Source organism: Pelodiscus sinensis, chromosome 19 (genome assembly GCF_052426305.1).
Source record: "Pelodiscus sinensis isolate ZL-2025 chromosome 19, ASM5242630v1, whole genome shotgun sequence".
Classification (NCBI taxonomy): domain Eukaryota; kingdom Metazoa; phylum Chordata; order Testudines; family Trionychidae; genus Pelodiscus; species Pelodiscus sinensis.
In genome coordinates, this window is record NC_143070.1 from 25,933,271 (window position 1) to 25,957,905 (window position 24,635).

The 24,635-nt window shown below is 51.9% G+C and overlaps 1 protein-coding gene across 4 annotated transcripts; it reads left to right on the top strand.

The window, feature by feature from the left end:
* Positions 1-4,274: 4,274 nt before the first annotated feature.
* Positions 4,275-23,375, top strand: LOC149522445 (zinc finger protein RFP-like). Of its 4 annotated transcripts, none has more exons than XM_089770925.1 (11): positions 4,276-4,877; positions 5,213-5,308; positions 7,046-7,276; positions 7,588-7,610; positions 8,278-8,393; positions 8,951-9,010; positions 11,716-11,916; positions 14,506-14,619; positions 16,801-16,908; positions 17,193-17,936; positions 20,058-23,375. In XM_089770925.1, exons 1-11 carry the CDS (start codon positions 4,506-4,508, stop codon positions 20,303-20,305), a joined length of 2,313 nt encoding a protein of 770 aa, XP_089627051.1. In that variant the 5' UTR covers positions 4,276-4,505; the 3' UTR covers positions 20,306-23,375. The 4 variants fall into 4 exon arrangements, 3 of the variants coding, with proteins under 3 accessions (XP_089627052.1, XP_089627051.1, XP_089627050.1); XR_016347326.1 differs by having other exon boundaries at positions 4,281-4,877; positions 17,193-18,571; positions 20,058-20,185; XM_089770924.1 differs by lacking the exon at positions 20,058-23,375 and having other exon boundaries at positions 4,281-4,877; positions 17,193-18,765.
* The last annotated feature ends 1,260 nt before the right edge of the window (positions 23,376-24,635 follow it).

Below are 24,635 nucleotides of genomic sequence, written 5' to 3' on the forward strand. Positions count from 1 at the left end.
AACCCCTGACTTGTTCTTCCATTTCAGTGTCAGTCTGGAGCCTCCCAGTCTCCTCGTCCAGCTTCTCCAGCTGGGCCAGCAGGAGTCGCTCTTGTTCCTCCAGGAACTGCCGCAGCTGCTGAAACTCGGCCACAATCTTCTGCCTCTCGGCTTGAGTCTGTTTCTGTGTGAAAACAGGGAAAGGGCTGGTCAGGGACATGGATGGAGCCTGGGGCCCTTTCATGGGGAGCTGAGTGCGCAGCAGAGAGAACTTGGCAAACCCACAGATTTCTGACACTTAACTCCACCCTATGGGTACTAAGCTGAGGCTGCAGCAGGACACCTGTGAGGGTGGGGGCTGGAGGGGGCGGCACCTCCATGCAGAGTGATGTAGGTGGGGATGGTCTGACAGAGGCAGGGACAGGCCCACGGAGGCCGACCAATGCAGGTGGGGGAGGCCCGGCAGGCAGGCGTGGGCATGTCCGGTGCTCTGGGGATGGGTCTGTGACTCCCTTAATTAAGCAGGTTGATTTCTGTTCAGGGTGGCTGAGGTTTGCCCCAGCGCTGCCCTACAGTGGTAACACCCTCTGGGCAGGTACCCACTGCTCCAGTGCCTGGTACAGCTCCTGGCAGCAGTGCATCCTGGGAGATTCCCAAAGGCTGCCTGGCACAGGTCAGAGTCGCACTGGGCAGCTCCAGCCTGGGGGTAGTTTTGCTCCAACCCAGTCTGCTCCCAGTGGTGTCTGGCGTGGCCCTGCGCTGCCTGGAGCCCTGCTGTGGGTGAACTCAAAGTTCTTGGGTCCCACACAGTGTTCAGCCCAGCAATCTCCTCTAGTGCCGGTCACAGCATCTGAGTTTAACCTCTCCTGGAGCAGCCCAGGAGTTCAGCATCCCAGTGGGAAACCACCTCTCTGCTGGGCATCTTTCTCACCTAACCAACGTGTTTCAGCCCTGGGGCTGAGGTGGCAGCATGGCTTAGTGGTTAGGATCATGAACTGTGTCTGGAGAAACAAAGGCTCTAAACAGACCTCATCTGCTAACTGCCTAGCTGATTCACTGTCTCTTCTCTTTCCCCCCCTCCCCTTGTGCTTCAATTTCCTTCCCAACTTTTGTCTATCTAGAGTGTAAACTGCTGAGGGCAGGGATTGTCCCTGGTTGTGTTTTGTGCAGAGCCCGGATCTCACATGGCAACTGCGATGCAAATACAAGTAATAACATTAAATTCTAGTCATCAAATCTGTAACAACAACAGCAGCTTGTAACTCCCCTTTTCCTGTCTAAAGGCAGCACATTCCCAGAGGCCAGCCTGCTGCTGATCCATACCCCTCCCATGTGGTAACGGGCCCTCATTTCTCCCGGGGGGAGGGAGGTAGGTTCAGAAGGATTCCACTGAGCATCTCAGAGAAGTTTCTCACATCCAGTGTCTTTAAAGACTTGGAATTTGGCCTCTGTTGCCCCCTGGCCGGAGCATTTCTTTTGTCACAGCCTCTCCTGGGCCAGGCAGGCTTCAGCTGGCTGGTGAGTTGCACTGGGCCAGAGAACAGTCAGGGAAATTAGCCAGATGGGCAGCACCGTGTGTGCTTGGTGCACCCAGGACTCTCTGCAGACCACATAGATGGGGCTTGATCCTCCTGGCAGAACAGCTTCAGTGCTGCCTGTTGCTCCCTGCACACCCCGCCCCTGCCTGCTCCCTTCATTACCTGCAAACTGAGCTGTTTGACGAGTTCCACCACGTTCGCCAGCTGCCTGTTGGGCCCGAGGGGTCCCTGCTGCACAGGGTCCCTGCACTGCGGGCAGGTGATGGCTGAGCCGGGTCCCTCCTTGCACCGGTTGAGGCAGGCGCGGCAGAAATTGTGCCCGCAGGCTGTGATCACCGGGTCCGAGAAATACTCCAGGCAGACAGGACAAGTCACTTCCATTGTGAGACTTTCCACTGTGCTTGTTGCGGCCATGGCTCCCTCTGGGCTGGGGAAGAGGATCAGTTTCAATTTCCTGAGCTCAGGCTCTACCTGCCTCCAGCAACAGCTGGCTGTTCCCCTCCCTGGAGCTGACTCAGGCTGTTTCCTGGAAGGGGAAGAGCCAGCAGGAGACATCCCAGCCCTGGAGGCTTTGGTGATCAATGTCCCACACTCTGGCACCTGCCCCTGGGCTGGTGTGGAGGGTCCCTGGGGAATCACATGTTCCCCAGAATCCACCAGGCTGTGATGCTCAGCTCCCAGAACTGTGCCTATAAGGAGTGAGAGTGAATCTTGTGCAGAATTCATTGTGTTTGATGTGTGATGTTGACAGATAAAGTAACAGTTGAGTATTTATATGGATCTAGTTACATGCTCCCAGTTGCAGTTTTCCCATGTTCAATTTTCACAGCAGTGGGAAATGCTAGGGGGAGGGGCAGGCAGTACTTGGCTCAGACAGTTACTATTCAGTGACAGACACTGAGATTCAAACAGGAAAAACTTTATTGTTAAACCGGAAATTGTTAATGTGACTCTCAAAACAGAGTAAGTCAAAGTCCTTCAAGGATAAGAAGTTCTCAAGCAGCCTGGCTCTTTCTGGGCCTGTGTGGAACTTTCAGTTACTATGAAGGGAAAGATTTTTCATCAATTTGTGAGTGGACAGTGAAATCGAGGTTCGCTGGCATCTGCTCCCTCCAAGCCCAGTGACATTCAGTTCTCAGGCCAAACACCTATTCCAGCTGGAATCCATGATTCAAGGGCCCGATTCTGACGTGCGCTAAGGCTGCTCTGGCTCGTTCCAAAGGGAGCCTGTGTCAATAGCGCTGCCAAAATTCATGACTTTATGAGTCTCATGCGCACAGGAGCGGCCAGGCCGGGTCAGACAAAGGCCCCAGTGGGAGGGAACAGAACAGGGATCCCCAGTGACCCGCCCTCTGTGGCCCATTCCCAGCGTCCTGCAAACAGAGCCCAGGGGCACTTCAGAGCGGGGCTTTGCAGGATATCGGGGTGTCTGCCAAAGCCCCGGGGGATGAGGTGGGAGGTTTGGAGGGGGGCGGGCTCGCAGGAAGGGCAGTGAGGGGCTTGCAGGGGAGTTTTGGGGGCTCGCAGGGGGATAGTCACGGTCTCGGGGGGGGGGGGCGGGAGCTGCCTGCCCAGGGCGAGGACCCGGCCCCCCCCCCGCAGGTGACACGTTCTGGGGCCCGAGCCCGGCCGAGTCCGCGCGCTCCCGCCCCAGTGGCCCGAGAGGCGGGTCCGTGTCTCGGCCGGAGGGGGGAGGCGGCAGAAGGCGCGTCACTGGGCTCCGCGCTCTCATTGGTTCGTGGAGCCCCGGCCCCGCCCCCTTCCGAGTCCCTGCCCCGCCCTCGGCGTCTCTGGGCGGCCCCGTCACCCCCGGCCTGACAGCGGGGCCAGAGGAATCCCCGTCACCCGGGCGGGAGAGCAAGGGGCGGGGCAATGTACGTCACCGATGATACGGCCACGGAGGCGGGCAATTGTGCGTCACTGGGGCGAGACAGCCCGGGGAACCCCTGTCAATCGGAGCGAGAGCAAGGGGTGGAGCAAACAACGTCACAGTGGGGGGCGGGGTCCGTTGGGCTCCTGCTGCGGCCAGTGGCTGCCACGGGGAGCGCTGTGGGCGAAGGAGGAGGCGGGGGGAGGGGCAGGGGTTGCACTGCGGCGGGGGGCGGGGAGCCGGCGGGTCCGCGGTGGCTCCTCATCTGCAGCGCCCTTGGCCCTAGCGCGGGGCTCTGGGCTCCCCCCGGCGCAGCAGCTGGTTCGGGGCCGCTCCGCTGTCCCGCGGGAGGCTCCCCCCGCAGAGCCGGTGCCCGCCCCAGGGGAGCTGCTCTCGGCACAGACACGCGGGGAGCGGCTGCCCCGGGGCCTGGAGAATCTCGCCACGTGGGGCTCCGCGGCCCTGGGGGCGTGGCCAGGCAGCTCGCGGTCTGAGCTAAACCCCGGGCGCTGGACTCTGAGCGGGGTCACTAGCCCGCTGCGCATGCGCGGTCTGACTGCGCCCGCCCCATTCTGCACCCCGCAGCCGGATTTTAGTGCATCCCCGCCCGTCACTCCCGGCCCCGCCCACTCCGTGGCGGCCGCAGTAACGCCGCGCGTCCTGAGGTGGGAGCCGTTCGGGGGGGACCGTTGGCGCCGTTACTCGCTGCGGGGCGGGGGAGGCCGCAGCGCGAGGGAGCCGGGGAGGCGGGCTCTGACCGTCCTTGTGGGTCTCGAGGCGCGCCCGTTGGGCTCCCTGATGCTCCCGCCGGGCTGGGGGGCGCGGGCGCCCAGAGGGGCTGTGAGGGGGCTGCACAGTGTGCGGGGGGGGGGGGGGGAATTGAACACAGGGTTAGGGGGGCCCTGGCCTGAGGGGCGCAGAGACGGGCGGGAGGAGGCTGGTTGGGGCAGGGGGGCCGAGGGGCCCAGGGGAGGTCTTGGCGAGGGGGGGCTGAGTGAAGCTTTTGGGGCTTTTTGGTTTTTAATTTTGATTTATTTGTATCCTCAGTGCTGGTGCCTCAGGCCTCTGCCCCCCCATTGCCGAGCGCAGGGAAGTGGCTGCCCAGCCCAGAGGCAGCCATGGCAGCAGAGCGCTCCCTGGAAAGTGTCCGGGAGGAAGCGCCGCGTCCCGTCTGTCTGGAGGATTTCACAGCCCCTGTCACTCTGCAGTGTGGGCACAATTCCTGCCAGGCCCCCCTCAGCCCTCAGGGCAGAGACACTGAGCAGCAGGGACCCCTCCGGCCCAACCGGCAGCTGGCAAACGTGGTGGAACTAGCCAAGCCGCTGAGTTTCCAGGCAGCAAAGAGAGCAAAAGGGGACTGGGTGTGCGGGGAGCACCAGGAGGCTCTGAAACTGTTCTGTGAAGAGGATCAAACTCCCATCCGTGTGGTGTGTGACAGATCCCAGGCTCCCAGGGAGCTGCCCATAAAGGAAACTGCCCAGGAGTACAAGGTACAGAGTTGCTGTCCAATGCGTTTTTGTTATCGCTGCTAGTTACTGGTTAAACTCCCCACTGCCCCACCAGTGCCTGATTCCCTCTCGTAGCTAATGTCAGTCTGCAGCTGCTGGGAGTTCCCATCAGCCAGCAGTCCTTGTGGCCACCCCAGACAGACCTCGAGAGAGATCCCTGGCCCAGGAGAGCCCATTTCTGCTCTCAACCCTGCCTGTCAGCAGGTTAATACTCCTGTCACTGATAAAATTGTAATCGGTACTATCTTAAAAGCAGACACATGGGCTCCCAACATCTGATGGGGTTTGCCCTTGTGCTTTTATATCTGCTTCTTCAGGAAAAATTGGAGGCCCATTTGAAGACTCTGAGGGAAGAGAGAGAGCAGGTGCTGGGAAGGAAAACAGCAGCAGAAGGGAAACACCAGGAGTATCTGGTAGGTGCCTGTGGCTATGGACCAGCAGGGACTGGCAGTGGGAGGGCTGTATTAGGAGGCAGACTCCTGTGTGGCCTTGGTGAGGTTGGGCTTGTTTGTGTTTCTCCTGGATTGTGGATTGCAGGGTGAGATCCATGTGTAGAAAGGAGCATCCATGTCAGTGCATGAGTCTAGGGCCGACTTATTCATTAGGCACAGTAGGCACAGTGCCTAGGGCCCACGATACTTTTAGGGGCCCACAAAAATGTTTTAATTTCTTTTAAAATCAGAAGGAAAAAAATGAACTTTTAGGATCGAAGAAAATGTTTTAACTTTTTTCTCACATCAGATAAAAATGAAACTTTTAGGGCCCACGAAAATCTATTAAATTGTGCCTAAAACAGAAAAAAAAATTTGAAGTATTTAAAGTTATATCAAAAATAATTTTTAATATTGATACTATTATGCTGGGAGGGACCCATGAAGGCATAAGTACCTTGTGCCCACGAAATTTTTAGGGCTCACAAAAATGTTTATTAAAATACAAAAAAAATCACAGGATTTAAAAAATTAATTGTTTGAATTATTGCAATTAATAATATAATAAAAATAGAAAGTTAGAGCTCAACTCAACAATCGGATATTACACCGTAACGGAATTTCCATCAGTAATGTACATTTGCATTTTTACTGACTACTTTCTTGCACATGTATACATATAATAATTTTATGGAACTACATATAATAATTTTGTGGAACTACTTATCAATTATGAAATAAGGTGAGTATATTTGAGATGTAATGGTTTTTTTCAAATGTTATAATTAAGCACCCAATATAAATACAATAAATATACATGTGCACTTCATTCCATTCAAATTTATTCACCTGTATTTAGTGAATAACAAACCCGTATTTGCAAAATTAATAAATTATTTATATAAGGTCATCACTAACTTAAATAGATGATAATTTACTAATGAAATTACTTATAATACGTACCTTTTAAGTAATCAAAACGGAGAACTCTTTGATATATGCACTATTATTTTGTACTGTAGTGAGAAGCTTAGTGACTAAACTGTATGTCCAATATGGCCTTGGCCATATCTGCCAACTGAATGATGGCAGATAGGAGGCCCACTTAGCCTCAGTGCAGTTTACTTCTCTCAATAAGCGAGATAGATACTTCGACTGTGTTAGTATAAAGACAAATATAATCCAGCCTGGATTATATTCGTCTTTATACCAATGCAGCCGTAAAATAAATAAATAAATATATTTTAAAAAAAAATTATGGAGGAAGGGGGCCCATGAAGGCAAAAGTGCCTATGGCCCTGCATGGGTCCAGCCTTTGTGGCTTTCCCAGACATCCTCCCCAAAGGAGCTGAGTGTCCTCCTGAAGGGCTGTCTGATCACTTGGTGCATTAACATGTTTCCTTCTTTTTCCTCCCTGGGTATCTCTGTCAGGGTGGTGCTGAGTCCTGCCTCATGCTGCTCAGGGTCTGAATTTCCAGAGCCCATAAATAACAAAAGATTCTGCCCATGACAGGCATGGGAACATCCCTTTCAGAGGGACACGGGGGCCAAAGGAGATGCTGGGAGAGCCACCTCTGCCTAGTAACCACAAAGTAGAGTCAAATGTCACAAATATTTGGGTTTTCCAAGAAATTCTCCCTGCTACACACACAGCTCTCCATGAAAGGGCCCTGGGCTCCATTCATGCCCCTAACCAGCCCTTTCCCTGTTTTCATACAGAAATGGACCCAAGCAGAGAGGCAGAAGATTGTGGCTGAGTTTCAGCAGCTGAGGCAGTTCCTGGAGGAACAAGAGCGACTCCTGCTGTCCCAGCTGGAGAAGCTGGATGAGGAGATTGGGAAGCTCCAGACTGACACTGTCAGGAAACTCTCTGCGCAGATTTCCCGTATCAGTGAGCAGATCGGTGAGCTGGAGGGGAAGTGTCAGAAGCCACCGAATGACTTCCTGAAGGTGAGGCTGAGGGAGAAACGTTTCAGCTCCTCACGCAGGGAAGGGGGGGCTCCTGAATCATAAGTGCTGAGGTCCAGCTGTCAGATCTGGGTGTTACTCCATGTGCATTGCTGCCATATGAGTAATTGCTGTGCTTTGTAAAGTTACAGGCACAGAGCTACTAGAGATTGTAAAGCCCCATTCGCTCAGGGGATCCATTTTCCTGGGGCCAGGGCAGGGGCTCTCTTCCCATGTTTGCAAAATCCCTTCCCTGAGGTCCTCTGTGTGTGTCCAATGGGGCTGAGAGTCTTTTCTGTGTCTTTTTTTTCTAGGACATCAGAAGCACCCTGAGCAGGTACGTGGCTCTCACTCCTCTCACGGTGCACAGCTCAGGGAAAGAGATGTTAGCACCACATCTCCACAGGGCTCTACAGCCAGATGTTAGATATGAATATTTTTTATTTATTTAATTCTGAGAGTCTCACCCTCGCAAAGCAGACTCTGGAATTCCCCATTCAGGGCACAGTCTGACCTCAAGTGTTTCCTGGAGCTGTCGCCTCCCTTTGGACTGGCTACCTCAGGACTGTGGGGTGGAACATGGGCCTGTCACTACTGGGCACAGTCAGCCCAGGGCAGCAAGGACCAAGAGTCTGTTCCACCTGAGGGCTGTTTGGAGACCTGGGGAGGGAGGAGCTGGTGTCTTTGTCTAGTCCCTATTGGACAGATTCCTTTAGCCCTTCACCTGAGGACCTCTTGCCTCTCAGTGCCTGGAGGCCAAGGAGTGAGTTGCCCATGAAGACTCAATTCCCCTTTTGTCCCCCAGCCGTCTCCTCAGCCCAGAAATGAAGAACAGCAGTGGGGCCTTACAGTCCATGGCCATGCAACCTTCCCCTGAGTTGCCTCTGCTCTCAGGCTGGGAAAATTGGAGGATTCTAACTCCAGGCCTGGTAGAGCTGAGACTCACTAGCCAGAACTTATTAGCAGTAAATGAAATACAATCACGTGGAATTGTTTCTGTCCAGGTGTGAGACGGGGCAGTTCCAGCTGCCAGAGGAGATTTCCCCTGAACTAGAAGAACAAGTCAGAGGTTTCTCCCAGAAAACGATTGCTCTGTCAGAGACTCTGAGGGAGTTCAAAGGTACCTAGAAAGGATGGATGACGGGAAAGTGGTTCAAGTATCTGAGACCATTGAATCTGGCCTCTGAAGCCAACCTTCCCCTGCCTCAATTTCCACATGGAGAATGACGGCCACATCACTCTATAGCCCTTGGAGACACTGATTGAATAGACCCAACTACGTCCACATAGAGCCACCTGTTTTCAAACTCTGAACCTCCCATTGAGAGATCAAAATGGCCAAAGTTACTATAATGGCCATGTGTTCCACCACCACAGCTCCAGGATATGATAAGAGGCAGTAAGTGAATGAGAAGCCAAGTGGGAGGGAGTGAGGAGGGAAAAGTAAATCTCATTTACAGCTTGTCTCTTCTGGGACAAGTTGTGGGGATGTTGGCTCCATTGCTGGGAGGTGCCCAAGTGAGAGAGGAAATGAACGTTTCAGACTCTTTCATACTCCATTCCTGAGTGTGTCTCTGTCTGGTCTCTGATACAATTGAAATGCAGAGTTCAGAGAGGGGACATTGTTATAAATAGGAGAGCCTGGAATCTCACCTCTCTTATCCCTTCCCCCACCAGACACTCTGCCCTCTGCACTGGAGAGAGCAAGAGGAAAATCCCTAGGAGCTTTCAGACAAGGTGAGTTTGCAGGTGGAGAGTCTTTAAATGATGAAAAAATTCCAGTGAAAACATCTTGATGGGGTTGTCATTGAAGTTACCAACCAGACCCAGTGACCACGGCGAGCACAGCCCTAAATCTCATGCACTGATCAGTGAAGTGACCCAGGGGCACTCCATGGGGCCCTGTGGACACTTGGAGAAACACTGGTCTATGGGTTTGTGATGCTAAAGGGGTGAAGTTAAAGCACACAATGGATGGCATCTTCCGGTTCAGACTTCACTGATCAGTCAATTGGTTTTAAACAATAAATAGGCTGAAAGGCTTGTAGCTGACTGGCTTCCACTATATCAGTTTGTTCAAGGCAAGAAACTGCTGGATCCCCAAGGGCTGTTATGTCTAGTGCAGGCCTGGGCGAAATACGGCCCATGGGTCGGATCCACGAAGCCATTTGATCCAGCCCACAGATGCCACTCCCCATCTGCAAGTCACTCAGAAAGCAACTGTGAGCCTGGAGGAAAGGGGAGAAGGCTTCAGGCGCTGCTTCCACCCCCAGGACAATCTCATTGGCCAGTTTCTAGCCAAAAACATAGCACTGTGCCCCCTCCCCTCTGGGTCATAATTATTCACACACCCACATGGCCCTGCAGCCTGTGAGAGGGTCAGGCAGGCTTCCTGCCTTCCTGAGGTGCTTGGCCTCTAGACAGGAGTGACTCAGATAAATCTCCTGTCCAGAGCTTGCCTCTGCCACCCCAACCTCTCCCTCCCCTCCTAATATCTGCTCCCCACTCCTGCCCCCAACTCTGCATACCCAAACTCTGTCCTTCTCCAGCACCTATATATGCAAGAGCTCTCAGTGGTCAGAAACCCACAGCCCCTTATTTGTCCACTCAGCCATTTATCTAAATTAAAGTTACTTTAAACATCTAATGAATAATTGTCTAATCCAGTGTCATAGATCACAGCCTGTCTCCTTCAGCCAAACTCCCTCTTAGACCCCTGTCCTGCATCCTAAACCCTTACCCCAAGATTGCTTCCTTCTCCCAACATCCATCCCAGACGTTGCATTTCCTGCATTAATGTCATGGAAGAGTTCAGCTCTCAGCCACTTTCCATTTGCCCTCCCCCCCCCCCCCACCCACCCATCAAAATGTATTGGCCATGCCGTTGACTGAATAAGGCTCAGTGAGAGCCAGTAAGTGAAAGCTGAAGCCAGACTATTTCAGGCTAGAGAAGAGGCAACAATGTTTGAAAGGAAGAGGATTAGCTACTGAAACAAATGAGCAGAAAACTGGTGGATTCTCCATCTCCTGATGTCTTCAGATCACTCGGGGACTTTCTAGAAAATACACTGTGGGGAAACAGAGCTTTGTGCCTGGGTAACTGGACTAAGTGCAATGGCTTGTGCCATTGAGGGGGTAAGACTGCATGACTGAGAATATCTTCATTAGTTTTAAGATCTCATCCTGCTAACACTCTGCACACGTTTAATAATACAGGCAGTCCCCGAGTTACGCGGATCCGACTTATGTCGGATCCGCAGTTACGAAAGGGGCTTTTCTCACCCCAGAGGACGCAAGCGGCGGGATTCCCAGATGCGCCGCGGTCCCGCCACCCGCGTCCTCCAGGGCGAGAAAAGCTGCTCCACGTCTCCCTGGTCTTCTGGGGGGGAAGCCCGCCCCCCAGCAGACCAGGGAGACGCGGAGCAAAGCTGCGGAGCACGCGGGCACCGGGACAGCCCAGACACGCCGCGGCTGTCCCGCTGCCGGCGTCCTCCGAGGCTTTGCTCCCCGTCTCCCTGGTCTGCTGGGGGGAGTTCCCCCCAGCAGACCAGGGAGACGCGGAGCAAAGCCACGGAGGATGCGGGCGGGACCGCGGCGCATCTCGGCAGTCCCGCCACCCGCGTCTCCCTGGTCTGCTGGGGGGGGGGGGCGTAGCTAGTTCTCCCCTCTCTCCCCCCGCCCCCTCCCCCGCAGACCAGGCTTTTCTTGGGGATGACGCCTGGGGTAGAGCAGCTGGGGGCTGCCTGGTTAGTCCTGCAGCGTCGCTCCTTCGCGCTACTGGACCAACCCAGCAGCACCCCAGCTGCTCTGCCCCAGGCGTCCCCAAGTCAGCTGCTGCTGAAACTGACCAGCGGCTGATTCCAGGAAGCCTGAGGCAGAGCAACTCTGCCTCGGGCTTCCTGTAGTCAGCCGCTGGTCAGTTTCAGCAGCGGCTGAATCTGGACGCCAGTTCCGACTTGCATACAAGTTCAACTTTTACGTAACCCGGGGACTGCCTGTAAGCATCTGAATGGTGGTGTTAATTTCACTGACTCTGTTGTGGAAAGGGTTTATACCGTCTTTCAGATGAGAGAGCAAAGTTTGTGCTGCAAATCAATGAATCAAAGACTAAGGATTTTAAATACAGCAGCCTGCATTTAACCTACGTCCATGGTCAGGCAGATGAATATGTGGCTTATCAGAAACACTGAGTGCTGAGAACTAAATCCCATTGTTACAGACGCAGTAATGTTGTAACACAAGCCAGGTACAGACAGAAATGAATGTGTATTTGGGGTCTAACTCCTGTGTGCTGTTTAGTCTAGATATTCCATAAAACTTTTGCCCACAATGGCAGAGTCTAGCATGTGTGTCACCATGGACAGAGTCTGGGCAGAATGGGGGCGTGGAAAGGATTAAAGCCTTTTCTGAACTGTCTCCAATTCCTCTTCTCCCACTGTCAGGCTGCAGAACACCCATGTCTGACTCCAGCTCAGTCCCTGGCCTGCAGAGCCAGGGACAGGAATTGGCCGTGGCGGAGCCTGTGAGCTTCGAGGAGGTGGCTGTGTATTTCTCTGAGGAGGAATGGGCTCTGCTGGACCCGGGCCAGAGAGCCCTCTACAGGGATGTGATGCAGGAGAATTATGAGGCTGTGAACTGGCTGAGTAAGGATTCCTGTCCCCTTGGGTAACAGCAGCTGGGTGGGCTCTGGAGCATCTGGGTTGGGTTTGGTTCAGGATTATTCATTGCCTCTGCCCCTAATGTCAGGAGTATCTGCCATAATAATCCTGGTTCTTGTGTGAAACTGTCCCCTCCGTACCCCCTCCCAGAGAAAGCAGGTTCAGGGATGTAACAATGGTGTGGCTCTTCCCACACCTAAGGTCTCGCTGCGCTTCCCCCCATCTTGTGCCTTGACCAGAGGTGTGAGTGGAAGGGCACAGGCAGGAACAGCAGGTACCAGAGGTCTGGGTCTGGCTGCTGTTAGTGGCTGCAGGGTCCCCATGTGGCAGTGAGCTCAGCCACTAGAAGGAGGGTGCAGTTCCTAGAGTCCTTCCCTGCCTGTAACTAATCTCTGTGACATGCTGGTACTTGCCAGTGGAAGGGGCTGGATGCTGGGGCTGAGGGAGGGTGGATGAGGCAGTTCACGCTCTGTGAGTATTTTGTTCGAGGTAGCTCTGTAGTAGAGAAACGTGAGCAGAGCTCTCCTTGCATTTCAGGCACAGGCTGGGTTTCCTTTCAAAAGTTCAGCTTCATTCTCTCTGGGGCTCACTTGTTTCTATGTGCAATGGAGATAAATCACGTCATCTGTGTTGTGTTTCTAGAGTGAAATATCTTCGGGTAGGGATTTTTTCTTCTTGTGTGAATGTCTGGCTTTGTGCTCAGGAGATCTGTGTTCAGTACTCTGCCCATCACAGTCTTCCTGTGTGACCTTGATCAAGTCTCTTAGACTCTCTGTGTGTGGTCATTTCTTTTACTAGCTATTATAGAGTGTCCCTGTTTCTCAGGGCTGGGAAGGATACCTACACTAAAGAGGGGTGATGCTTAGCTCCATATGAGCACTGCGATAGAACAATGGGGTCCTGATTTACATCAGAGTTCCCAGGTGCTGCTGAGATTGATAATTTTGCTTCCTTCAGCGACTACAGTACCATTAAAATTGCTGCTAGCGCCACAGAGCATTGATACGGCTTATTCAGGACGGCTCTTTCTGGAGCCTTGATTCCAGTGGCACTGGCAGAGCGTGCAGCTTATCCATGCAGCATGCCACAGGGTTGCCGCTAAGAAAGACCCAGGCTCCATTCGGAGGCTAAGGCATTCAGCCAGGTTTATTGTGAAAGGAGCAGGGTGCCAGTGTCCCAGCTCCTCAGGCACAGGTATAGTGATACTTGTCCCAACCCAATAATGGTACCAGCTCAGTCAGCAGCTAGAACACTGCCCCTCAGCCAGTATCAACGTGCCCCTCCTGTGGCTTTTCCCCTCCTCTCACATTGACACAAACAAAATGCATATTGCGTTCCATGTGTTTCTACCCCCTTTGGCCTTCTGCCTGTTTGAACAAAACATCCATATCCATTATTCCCTCATCCTGTTCATGTGCATAAGGGTCAGTGAGGTATTTGTTATGACTGTGTGTTTGCAGTTACTGCAGAGAGTGTTGAGTTGATTGCCCTCCTCCTGCTCAGGAATGTGATTTCTTGGTTAGGTGGTACCAGTGCTCCACCATTCTGCCAAAGTCTGGCTTGTTTTAGTTAAAAATGGACATAAACAAGATAATCCTAGTCATCAGATCAGAATTTTCCCATTGACTCGGCACACAGCACACTTCGCACAAGCTTTCTTGCGATTGTGTAACAGTGGTAGCACAATGATCTCCATGGTCACATCACAGGTGGCTGTTCTGAACACTAAATTCAGGTCCGAGAAGAGGTGGAGGCAAAGCTGAGGGGAAGGCGCTCACAAGGTGCAAATGTGGTAGATTCTGTGCCTTTCTGGAGCAGCCCCAAATCAAAGGCCAGGCCCGCCAGAAGAGGCAGACTGCCAGCAGCAGACTTTGTGTAGTTTCCCAGAGTAGAACCAAGGCTACAGATGGGGAGTTGAGTAACAGCTACAAGCATCAGAGAAGCAGCATGGCCCAGCTCCACCCTGGCTTGTTGCTGGAGAAGCCTAGCGCCACCCTGGGCAGCCGCGGGAACTTAGCTGCTCAGACAACTTCCTCTGCCTCCTCCTGGCCCAAGTAGAAAATCTGAGCCAAAGAGCAGGGGGAGCTCAGCCCACCAGCCAGGAGCTTTGTGGACAGAGCCTTGGGGAGCTAGAGCTAGTCCTTCCTCTCCAAGACCTAGTGACCTGGCATGTGGCCGCTACAGTCTGAGCCCTGTCTGGAGGCCTTGGTGTCAGACTTGCCAGCCCTCCTTAGGGCTCCCCTTCTGAGCAGTGTGTTCCTGTCCTGCCCTGAGATACTGGGGATGAGGGGGGTGGAATGGGCTTTGAGGGGGACTGAGTTGTACCCTGGAGAGTGCAGCAGAGTGCTCAGCGCCCCTGGGGAAAGAGCTGGGCCATTCTCAAGGTGAGGGGGAGGGGTGCACCTTTATTGCAGGTGAGTGTGTCCTGGGCTCTTGTACCAGCCAGATCCCAGTCTCTGCAAGGTGGGGAAAGGAGCCTCTCTGGATGGGTGACTCAGATCCTGGCTCTGGAAGCAGTAATGGCAGAGACCTTAATGAACAAGATCAGCACTTGACTAATTGCTCTCCAAACAGGATTTCCACTCTCTGAAGCTCATGTGATCTCCTGGGTGGAGCGAGAGGAGAAGTTGCAGGTCCCAGATCACCAGAGCTGTGAGGAAGGGGAGATCATCAGTGGCATCCACACAGGTGAGCAATCAGTTAAATTGCCTCAGAAACCAACTTATAGCAGGTGTTACTTGTGTGTTTTCATGAAGTCTGTCTGATTCTTCAGCCTGTCTTCAACTTGAGCCAGAGTGTGGTGGATGAGGAAAGGCTGGGTTTTCTCTTCTGTGGAAGAGTTCTGAAGAAGGAAGGTGAACTCAGCTCATGATAATTCAATCATTATTTGAGCATGTGTCCCCTTTTCTATTCCTCTTTCAGAGTTTTCTTTCAGCTCATCATAGAGAATAACTCCTGTCTGGATTATTTCTCTATCCCAGCAGGTGAGGGGATGCTGACTGAGAACCATGATCTTGTGCAGCAAGAGGGTTCGGAGCAAGTGTCTCCATGTGGGATGTTACTGGGAAGACCTGAAGGGCATGTTTCCCAGATACGTGAGCAGGGAGAGACTTGCGAGAGTCAACATAGCCCAGAAAGGCAGCATGGAAACCATACAGGAGGGGGACAGGGTAAATCCAGTCACAGGAGCAGAGGGGAGAAAAGAAACACAGAAGCCATTCAACAGAAAATCCCCCATCAGCAGACACCTGTGAAACTCCTATTGAACATCAAAGAGCCCACACAGGAGAGAAGCCTTTCTGTAGCGACTGCAGAGCCGTATGAATTGCTGCTAGCACCACTGTTCAGGGTGCTACGGCTGTTCAGGGTGGCTCTTTCTGGAGCTCTGATGCAGTGCCACGGGCAGAGCATGCAGTTTATCCATGCAGCACAGCTCAGGATTGTTGCTAAGAAAGACCCAGTCTCCATTTGGAGGCTAAGGCGCTCGGCCATGTTTATTGTGAAAAGGAGCAGGGTGCTAGTGTCCAAGCTCCTCAGGCACAGGTATAGTGAGACTTGTTCCAACCCAATAACGGTACCAGCTCAGTCAGCATCAACATGCCCCTCCTGTGACTTCTCCTCTCACATTGACACAAACAAGATGCATGTTGCGTTCCATGTGTTGCGACCCCCTTAGCCTTCTGACTGTTTGAACAAAACATCTGTATCCGTTATCCCGTCATCCCGCTCATGTGCACAAGGGTCAATGTCTTTCTGAGCTATCTCTTAGGACTGTGTGTTTGCAGTTACTGCAGAGTTCTGTGTGTTGATTGGCCTCCTCCTTCTCAGGAATGTGCTTGCCTGGTTAGTTGGTACCCACTGCCCCACCATTCTGCTAAATAATGGATATAAACTAGATAATCATAGTCATCCCATCAGAACATTCCATTGATATGGCACACAGCACACTTTGCACAAGGTTTCTTGCAGTTGTGTAACAGTGGTAGCACAATGATTCGTCATGTTACAGGTGGATTTTCCAAACACTAATTGAAGATCCGAGAAGGGGTAGGGCCAAAGCTGAGGGAAACGCACTCACAAGGGGTAAAGGTGGTAGATTCTGTGCAGCCCTGGAGGGGCACCAATTTAAAGGCCAGGCTCACCACAAGAGGCAGACTGGGAAACCACACAAAGGCTGCTGCTCACACAGTAGATGTGCGGGGGGGAGCTGAGCAACAGCTGCAAGCACCAGAGAAGCCCAGCGCCAGCCTGGCCAGCTACAGGAACAGCAGCTGTTATGGGCAGCTGGCAGGGTCCACCCAGACACAGGCAATTGGGATCAGGAATGTGGAGCATAGGCAGGGCCTGAAGCAACCAGCCCAAGTAGAGCATCTGAGACAAAGATCAAAGCAAGGCCAGCACCCAGCCAGGAGCTTTGTGGACAGAGCCCTTGTGGAGCTAGAGGTCTCCTGGGTCCTTGCTCTCTAAGTCCTACTGACTTGCCATGTGGCTGCTACAGTCAGCCCTGCCTGGGGACGTCGGTGTCAGACCTGTAATCCCTTCCTAGAGCTCCCCTTCTGAGCCGTGTGTTTCTGGCCTGCCCTGGAATGCCAGGGGGTTGAAATGGGCTGTGAGGGGGACTGAGTTGTACCCTAGAGTGCAGCAGCAGCTCAACCCCCCTGCAGAATGAGCTGGACCATTCCTAAGTTGGGGGATACACTTTTACTGCAGGGGACTGTAGCCTGGGCTCTTATACCAGCCAGATCCCAATCTCTGTAAGGTGGGGAAGGAGCCTCTCGAGGTGGGAGACTCAGATCCTGGCTCTGGAAGCAGTAATGGCACAGACCTTAATGCACAAGATCAGCACTTGGTTAATTGCTCTCCAAACAGGATTTCCTGTCAATAAAGCTCATGTGATCTCCTGGGTGGAGCCAGAGGAGGAGTTGCAGGTCCCAGCTCCCCTTCGTCACACCTCTGGGGATATCATCACCCACAGAGGTGAGCTATCAGCTAAACTGACTCAGAAACTGGTTTATAGCAGGTCTAACTTGTGTGTTTTCATGAAGTCTGACTATTCAGCCTGTCTTCAGCTCAAGTCAATGCGTGGTGGATGGGGAAAGGCTGGGTTCTCTCCTCTGTGGAAGTGTTGTGAAGAATGATGAACTCAGCTCCTGATAATAGAACCATTACTTGAGAGTGTCCCTTTTTCTATTCCTCTTTTAGTTTTCTCTTTTAGATCATCATGAAGAATAACTCCTGTCTGAATTCTCTCTGTCCCCCAGCAGGTGAGAGGATGCTGACTGAGAACTATGAGAAGAGTCTTCAGCAGGAAGGATTGGAGCAAGTGGCTCCATGTGGGATGTTATTGGGAAGATCTGAAGGGCATGTTTTCCAGATACATGAGCAAGGAGAGAGATGTGAGAGTCAACATAGCCCAGAAAGGCAGCAGGGAAACCATCCAGGAGAGGGACAGTGTAATGCCAGTCACAGGAGCAGAGGGGAGAAAAGAAACACAGAGACCGTTCGACAGAAAATCCCCCATCAACAGTCACCCTGCATTTGTAGTGACTGTGAAACTCTTATTGAACATCAAACAACCCACACAGGAGAGAAGCCCTTTAAATGCTCTGACTGCGAGAAAAGCTTCAGTACGAGTTCAAACCTTGTTACCCATAGGAGGAACCACACAGGGGAGAAACCTTTCAGTTGCTCGGACTGTAAGAAAAGCTACAGCTGCAAGTCAAATCTTGTTATCCATTGGAGAACCCACACAGGTGAGAAACCCTTTACCTGCTCTGACTGTGGGAAAAGCTTCAGTCGTAGGTCACAGCTTGGTATACATAGCAGAATCCATAAAGGAGAGAAACCCTTTACCTGCTCTGACTGTGGGAAAAGCTTCAGTAGAAACTCACACCTTGTTCAACACAGGAGGACCCACACAGGAGAGAAACCTTTCAATTGCTCTGACTGCGAGAAAAGCTACAGCTGCAAGTCAAACCTTGTTATCCATTGGAGAACCCACACAGGTGAGAAACCCTTTACCTGCTCTGACTGTGGGAAAAGCTTCAGTCGTAGGTCACAGCTTGGTATACATAGCAGAATCCATAAAGGAGAAAAACCCTTTACCTGCTCTGACTGTGGGAAAAGCTTCAATACGAGTTCAAACCTTAGTAACCACAGGAGGACCCACACAGGAGAGAAACCCTTTACATGCTCTGATTGTGGGAAGAGCTTCAGTATGAGATCAGACCTTCGTAAGCACAGGAGGATCCACACAGGAGAGAAACCCTTTACCTGTTCTGACTGTGGGAAGAGCTTCAGTACGAGGTCAGACCTTGGTAAACACAGGAGGACCCACACAGGAGAGAAACCTTTTGATTGTTGTGACTGTGGGAAAAGCTTCAGAAGAAGCTCACACCTTGTTAGACATAAGAGAATCCACACAGGAGAGTCACCCTTCATCTGCTCTGACGGGGAAAAGGTTCAGGAGGAGATCTCATCTTATTAGTCATGGGGGAATCCATACAGGATAGCAATCCTTCGGCTGCTCTGACTGCAGGAAAAGCCTCAGTCAGTGTTCCTGCGTTACTAGCCATCAGATAATACATACAAGAGACTCACCTCTTAACGGCTCTAATTGCAGAAAAGGCTTCAAACACAGGTCAGACTTTGTTAAACATAAGACAATCCACAGAGGAGAGAAAACTATTGTGCTGCTCTGACTGTGGGGAAAGCTTCAGTTAGCTCAAATCTTGTTAGCCATTGGAGAACCACAGAGGGGAGAAACCTATCACTTGAGTTCCCTTTATGCTATGTGATCAGGTGGTTGTGCCTATTAAATGCCATGCAAGCTTATAGGGCTTTGGTGGGGAGAGGTACCTTAACCCACTGGTCTCAATCTTGCCCCAAACCTGCCATGACCAGAGGACAGTTGGCTATCCCACAGCCCTGGCACCAGCCCCAGAGCTACTATGGCAGGGAGAGGTGTGTCTCCCTCCTCCCGCTTTACAATAGCACCTAAGCTGTGGGAGCAAGAGCTCATGGGATTCTTCTGTCCTCGATGTAGCCTTTCAGTGACCTGTCAGTCCCCTCCATCTTTGAGATCACACCCCCAGCTGGAGCCCTCAACCAGTATTCCCTCTAAGATTTTCCATGCAGGAGTAGAATGAGGTTTTTTCTTGTGCACCAACAATGACATAGTGACATTCTGTGCACTTGTTCAGATCTGTGGCCCTGTGGAACCAACGAGTTACTGAGAATTTTTGCACACAGACGTACGTACATGTGTGTGTGTGTGTGTGTACACACAAAAGATCAATTAAGAAAGGAAAAATACTGAAACAAAGGATAATTAACAAGGTGCATGACCCTGCACACACACACACACTGAAGACTTCCCAGCTTGGTACCCAGTCTCATTCCCACCCAGCCTTGCTTCACCATTCCTGCATCCATGAGCCCCCCATCCTGTGCATCCTTTACCACTAGCCCTGCATTGTGCCCCCTTTACCCTAACTTTTGCAGTGTCCCCTTCATTCCAACCCCCGCACTTTCCTCCCAGTCTAATCCAGTCAGTGTAGTAATTTGTAAAGCATACAAAATTAATGCATCATCCTTCGTCATTGACTCTAAAGCTCATTCTGCAGTTGCAAGTTAATGACATTCAGGAGATGAATTTAGGGATATCACCAGAAAACTTCATCCAACTCTCTTTTTTCAGTCCACGTTACTACATTGTATATAGAACATATAGTCAATAATTAGATTATTTCTTATAGTATCTGCATGCTTTAGACCCCTGTGAATCATAGAAAAGTCCCTTTAATATGTCATCATCAATTGCATATTGATTTAGCATCAATGGAAAATAATCACCATCCATTAAGAAAGTTTTAGTTGCTTCTACACAGTGTGTGTATGTGAGAGTGAGATTGAGGGAAATAACTTCCACGGGGAGAAAAATAGTCGTCAATCAACACTCTTGATGTGATTGATGCCTTCACAAGTGGCAGGACTATAGAGGGTCAGAGAGAATTGTTCTCCTTAACATGGTTTAGGCTCTTAAATATGCATGGGGCATAGAACATTTCTCTAGTCTTTTGCCATCTATTTAATCCCTCAGGTAATCTGCAGATTTACATTTTCAGATCCTGAGATGGAGCTCTTCAGTGAAGTGGAGCTGGAACCAGACTTCCTCAACACATGGCCCCAGTCGCTAGAGCAGATCAGTCCCTCACCACCATGTGTGGCTGCTGGAGTGACTTCACCACCGCATGTCTCTGGGCCAGGGCCGCTGAAGCTGTCACTGTCTGTGATGCTGCTGCAGCCCAGTCCTTGGCCAAGGCCACCAAAGTGCACACCACCCACCACACAGCTGCAGCTCTGGTTCCAGTGAGGCTGCTGGGGCAAGCGCACACTGCTGTTCTTGTGCTAGGCCTGGCCCCGGGCCAGGGCTGCTATAACAAGTGCTGTCTGCCACACAGCCCGCCCTGGAGCAGTTCAGTAGCCACTGCGTGGCTCTGTTTCCGAGGTGGGTGGGTTTCAACCTTAGAGGGAACAGTGCCCTCAACTCTCCACACTGCAACTCTCTCTGGGTTTGTCTACACTAGCTCCTGGCAACCAAAATTGCAAATGAAGCACAGGATTTAAATATCCCACACTTCATTAGCATGTTCCCAGGCGGTCGCCATTTTGGAAACCGACTAGTCCAATATAACTACCTGCATCTACATGCAGCAGTGAAACAGGAGTTCAAAGTAAACCCCTAACTCAAATTAGCTGTTACTCCTTGTGGAATGTTACTCTCTCTCATCTGTGAGACTCTCATCCCCAGTCCCACCCCAGAGCCAGCCTTCACACCTCTGCATCCCAACTTTTTGCCTCAGCGCTAAATCCCTTCCCACAATCCAAACCTTTGAGCCTGTCACATAAGCTTCCTTTTTTGTACCAATACAGAAATGGTGTGTCACACATTCCCTCCCTATGTTTACCCCTAACAAAACTCATGCTGCACATTTGTGAGAAAAATTCAGTGGAACACTTTGTGTAACTGCACCCATGGCATTCCTCGCCAGGCAATACCTGCTTGGGGTTGGTGGACCGGCTTGCTCAAGGCAGGCCACCGTATCCTTGCCACCTCTATACTGAATGTGCCTCCTCTTGACTCTCCTCTCCCAGCAGTCTGGGAACATTTATAGTTCCTGCCAGGAGAACGCCAGTATGGCTGAACACAACCAGGCGTGCACACGTGCTTTCCTGCCACCATCCTTCCCCAGGTCCTAAAAGGAGATAGATTTGCTCCACTGCTTGGGAGCACACACAGCAGGGCTGATGCAGTGAGGCCGTCTCACCCCAGAATATGATGCCTCCACTGACCACAGTGCAGGGTGCAAGAACCCCCCTCATTTACCCTTAACAAAACTCATTCTGCACACGTGTGGCAAAAATTCAGTGGAACAATCTGTAACTGTCCTGAGTATGAAAAAACCTTCAGTGACAGTTCAGACCTTGTTAGACTTAGGAGAATCCACACTGAAGAGCAACCCTTCAGTTTCTCCTGTGCCGTAACTGGTACCACACCGTACACAGATGAAGGCTATAACTGGCTACGACTACACCACACATTTATTTTGGAATAAGCTGTTCTTGAATAGTGATTCCAAAATAGCTTATTTTGAACTAGCACATCTACACTGCAGGGAAACCTCAGAATAGTCCGAGGCAGGCTCCCCAATGTAGACGAGCTACCTTGATTTAGAGCCCCAGAAAGAATAACTTAGAATGGCCCTGGGGTGGGACTAGTTCAAACTAGCAGCAGTGGCGCATCTACACAGGCCTTATTTTGAAATAGCTAATTTGGAATAGGCATTATTCTTCGTAGAATGAGGTTTGCAGAAGTCGGAATAAGCCGTCTGTTACTTCAGAATTATTTCAAAATAACAGAATTGCTGTGTAGACTCTTGCATTGTTATTGTGGAATAATGGCCATTGTTCCAAAAGAACTTTTGTGTGTGGACAGAACCTGCGCAGCCCAAGAAATGTGATTGGTAGCTCCTCCCCGCAATCTTTCTGTCAATTGCAGTGGAGGACTCTGAAGACATGGACCAAAGGCAGCCACCTTGGTTGCCTTCTGCTAAGGCCAGGCTGGAGGGGAAAAAATCACTCCTCTGAGCCAGAGTTGAACCAGAAACCTAAGGATCATTTGCCAATCACACACTACAGTCCTCTGCTCTGCCAGCTGAACTATCAAAGGGTGCCTGAGTGGTGCTAGTTTGTTCAGGTTGTCCCTTCTACAAGTCTCAGGGCACATGCTTCCCCCCCAAGTAGTTGGCATTGCTATGAGGGGCAGAGGAGCACAGGGGCTGTCACAGGTACTTCACATGCAGACAGACCCCTTGAGTGAAACCTGAGCTAGATCCATCCATGTCACAGCAAAAGGAAGAACGTTGGGTTCTTCTCATGTGTCGTCTTTGTTCCAGAGTCTCTAGGGGTGTGGTCAGGGCAGGTCCACAAAAAACAAACCACTTGAATGAACCTTGGTCTAGAAACACACAGAAACACCCCTGAGGGCTTCCTTGCCTCTACTTAAATGTTGACAAAAATGTTATTGCTAACTCCTTGGCCAACTCAGATTGCTGTGGGGTTAAGAAATTCTCTCTCCTTAATTCTGTGCCCTCAGGAAGGGAGCAAATTGAAGAAGGCTTGGCTCCCACCTGGGGACTCCAACCGAAACCCTGAGACTTAAGGGATTTATAAGCCAGATGATCAATGTTTGCTGCACTTCTCCCTCCCCCCATCTCTGCCAAACCTCAAAGGCAATTCTACAATCCCAGTGGGTGGGGGAGATGTGCATGTTAGAGCCTCGGCCCACTGAACTGTAGCTTTCTGTGCCCAGGGAGCCAGACACTGCCAGGGCTAGAGGGAAATGGGGAATGGCTGCACTTTGGGAGTTAAATGTGTTGTCTGGGACCATAGAGTAGAACATACAATAGAACAGTTTAATCAAACTTTCTAAGAAGGGCACCATGGCTCTGTAGGCTAATGCACTTGCCTAGGGAACAGTCGAGCCTGGGTTCAACTCCCAGTGGTGCCTTTTGTTACCCTTTGCTCACATTTTCCTATGTCCTTCTGGGACACAGAAGAGGCCTCCCCTGGCCACCCATTGAACTGCTGGTTCAGGAAAAGGCTGATTGGAGAGGAGTGTTGGAAAGAAGGAAACCACAAGTGAGAAGCACCTGATGCCCATAGACCCTGACCCTCCATGGCTGCAGGAGCTGCAGAGGTTGCACCCTCAGGCTCTCTAGGTGCTGACACCCCCAGGGAATCACAAGGGCGTGTGGTGCTGGCTTTCCTGTCCCAGCAATTGCAGTCAGAGCCCTGCCTTGCCAGTGCCAGTCTCAGCAGCCTCTGCACCTGCTCCAGGCTTGTGGTTTCCTTCTTCCCAACGCTCCTCCCTAATCAGCCTTTTCCTGAACCAGCAATTCCATCAGTGACCAGGGGAGGCCTTTTCTGTGTCCCAGGAGGACCTAGAAAAATGTGAGCTGCCACTGCACATGAAGCCCTCGCCGCTGCTGGAGCCACTCCCTGTGCTCAGCAGCCAGCTGCTAGCATTTGCAGGCTGGGATACTGTGTGCAGGCAGCCTGCGCGTGCAGGATATGACGTAGTGCACTGTGAGCAGAATGGCGTGGCCCCATTCCCGTCTCCCTTCCCACGCTGATCCAGTAGCCGAAAGGGGCTGTGGCTGCTGCTTACAGGGAAGAAGCTGGGAGGCAAGATGCTGGCAGCAAGAGATTCCGGCTACTTGTTTCCCCTGGGTCTCAGTGCACCATGTCGACTGCCAGCCACCTTGACCAAACCTCAAACCAGCTGGACTAGCCATCCCACATCACAGTGAGTCACTAGTGGCCCTATCAGAGAAGAGCCCTTTGCAGCTGCAGAGACGCCCCTGCCGTTGCCTGAGGCACCTTTCTTGAAAGGGCCACTTGTGAGGGGTGTTTCCATAGGGCTGGCTAGCTGAGTTGCTTAGAGCATGGTGGTAATAACACCAACCTTGTGGGTTCAAGCCCTGTGCTGACCACAGGGTTGCTTGATTTGTTGACTTGCCCTGATTTTGCCTCCTGCTATGGCCAGGGAAGCAGCAAAAGGCTGAGGGGTTTGCAGGACTCAGGCCAGAGAACGGTTAGGAGGAGAGTATCAGTTGTCCTTGTCTGGAACTCTCCCTCAGGGCCTCTCGGATGCACAAGCCCTCGATGGGCCTGCTGGATGGCAGCAGTGTGCTGCTGAAGGGCCCTTGCAAGCTGCTCAGCCTCTGGCCCACACCCTGGCAGGAATGTCTCCCCCTTGTGCTCACAACTACTCTGGAGGACACCGCAGGCCACCACCACTTGGGGGACGTTCAACTTGCCAAGGTCCAGCCAGGGGAGCAGACAGGGGAACCTCCCTTTGAGGGGCCCGAAGGTGCCTCCACACCAACAAGGGCCCAGCTGAGCCTGCCTGGGAAATGTTCCTGGCTTTAGGGAACATGTCCAGTCTAGGGCTTCATCAGCCCAGGAGCAAAGGGCAGGCAGCATCCCCCATGATGCACAGGGGCAGGTCCACATCTCCGGCCCTGAGGTGCAGGTAGGGGAGAAGTGCTGGGGAGCATCTTCTGGTAGAGCCTGGAGCTACAAAATACGCCGGCATAAGGCGCCTTCTCTGAGAATGGACCCACATCCTGAAAGGGAGA

Excerpts from the sequence above, each read along its gene's own strand:
- LOC149522445 (XM_089770924.1), top strand. The coding sequence starts at position 4,506 with ATGGCAGCAGAGCGCTCCCTGGAAAGTGTCCGGGAGGAAGCGCCGCGT. Across the intron at positions 5,309-7,045 it reads GGAAACACCAGGAGTATCTG|AAATGGACCCAAGCAGAGAG; the intron begins GTAGGTGCCTGT and ends GTTTTCATACAG. Across the intron at positions 14,620-16,800 it reads CATCAGTGGCATCCACACAG|GATTTCCTGTCAATAAAGCT; the intron begins GTGAGCAATCAG and ends CTCTCCAAACAG.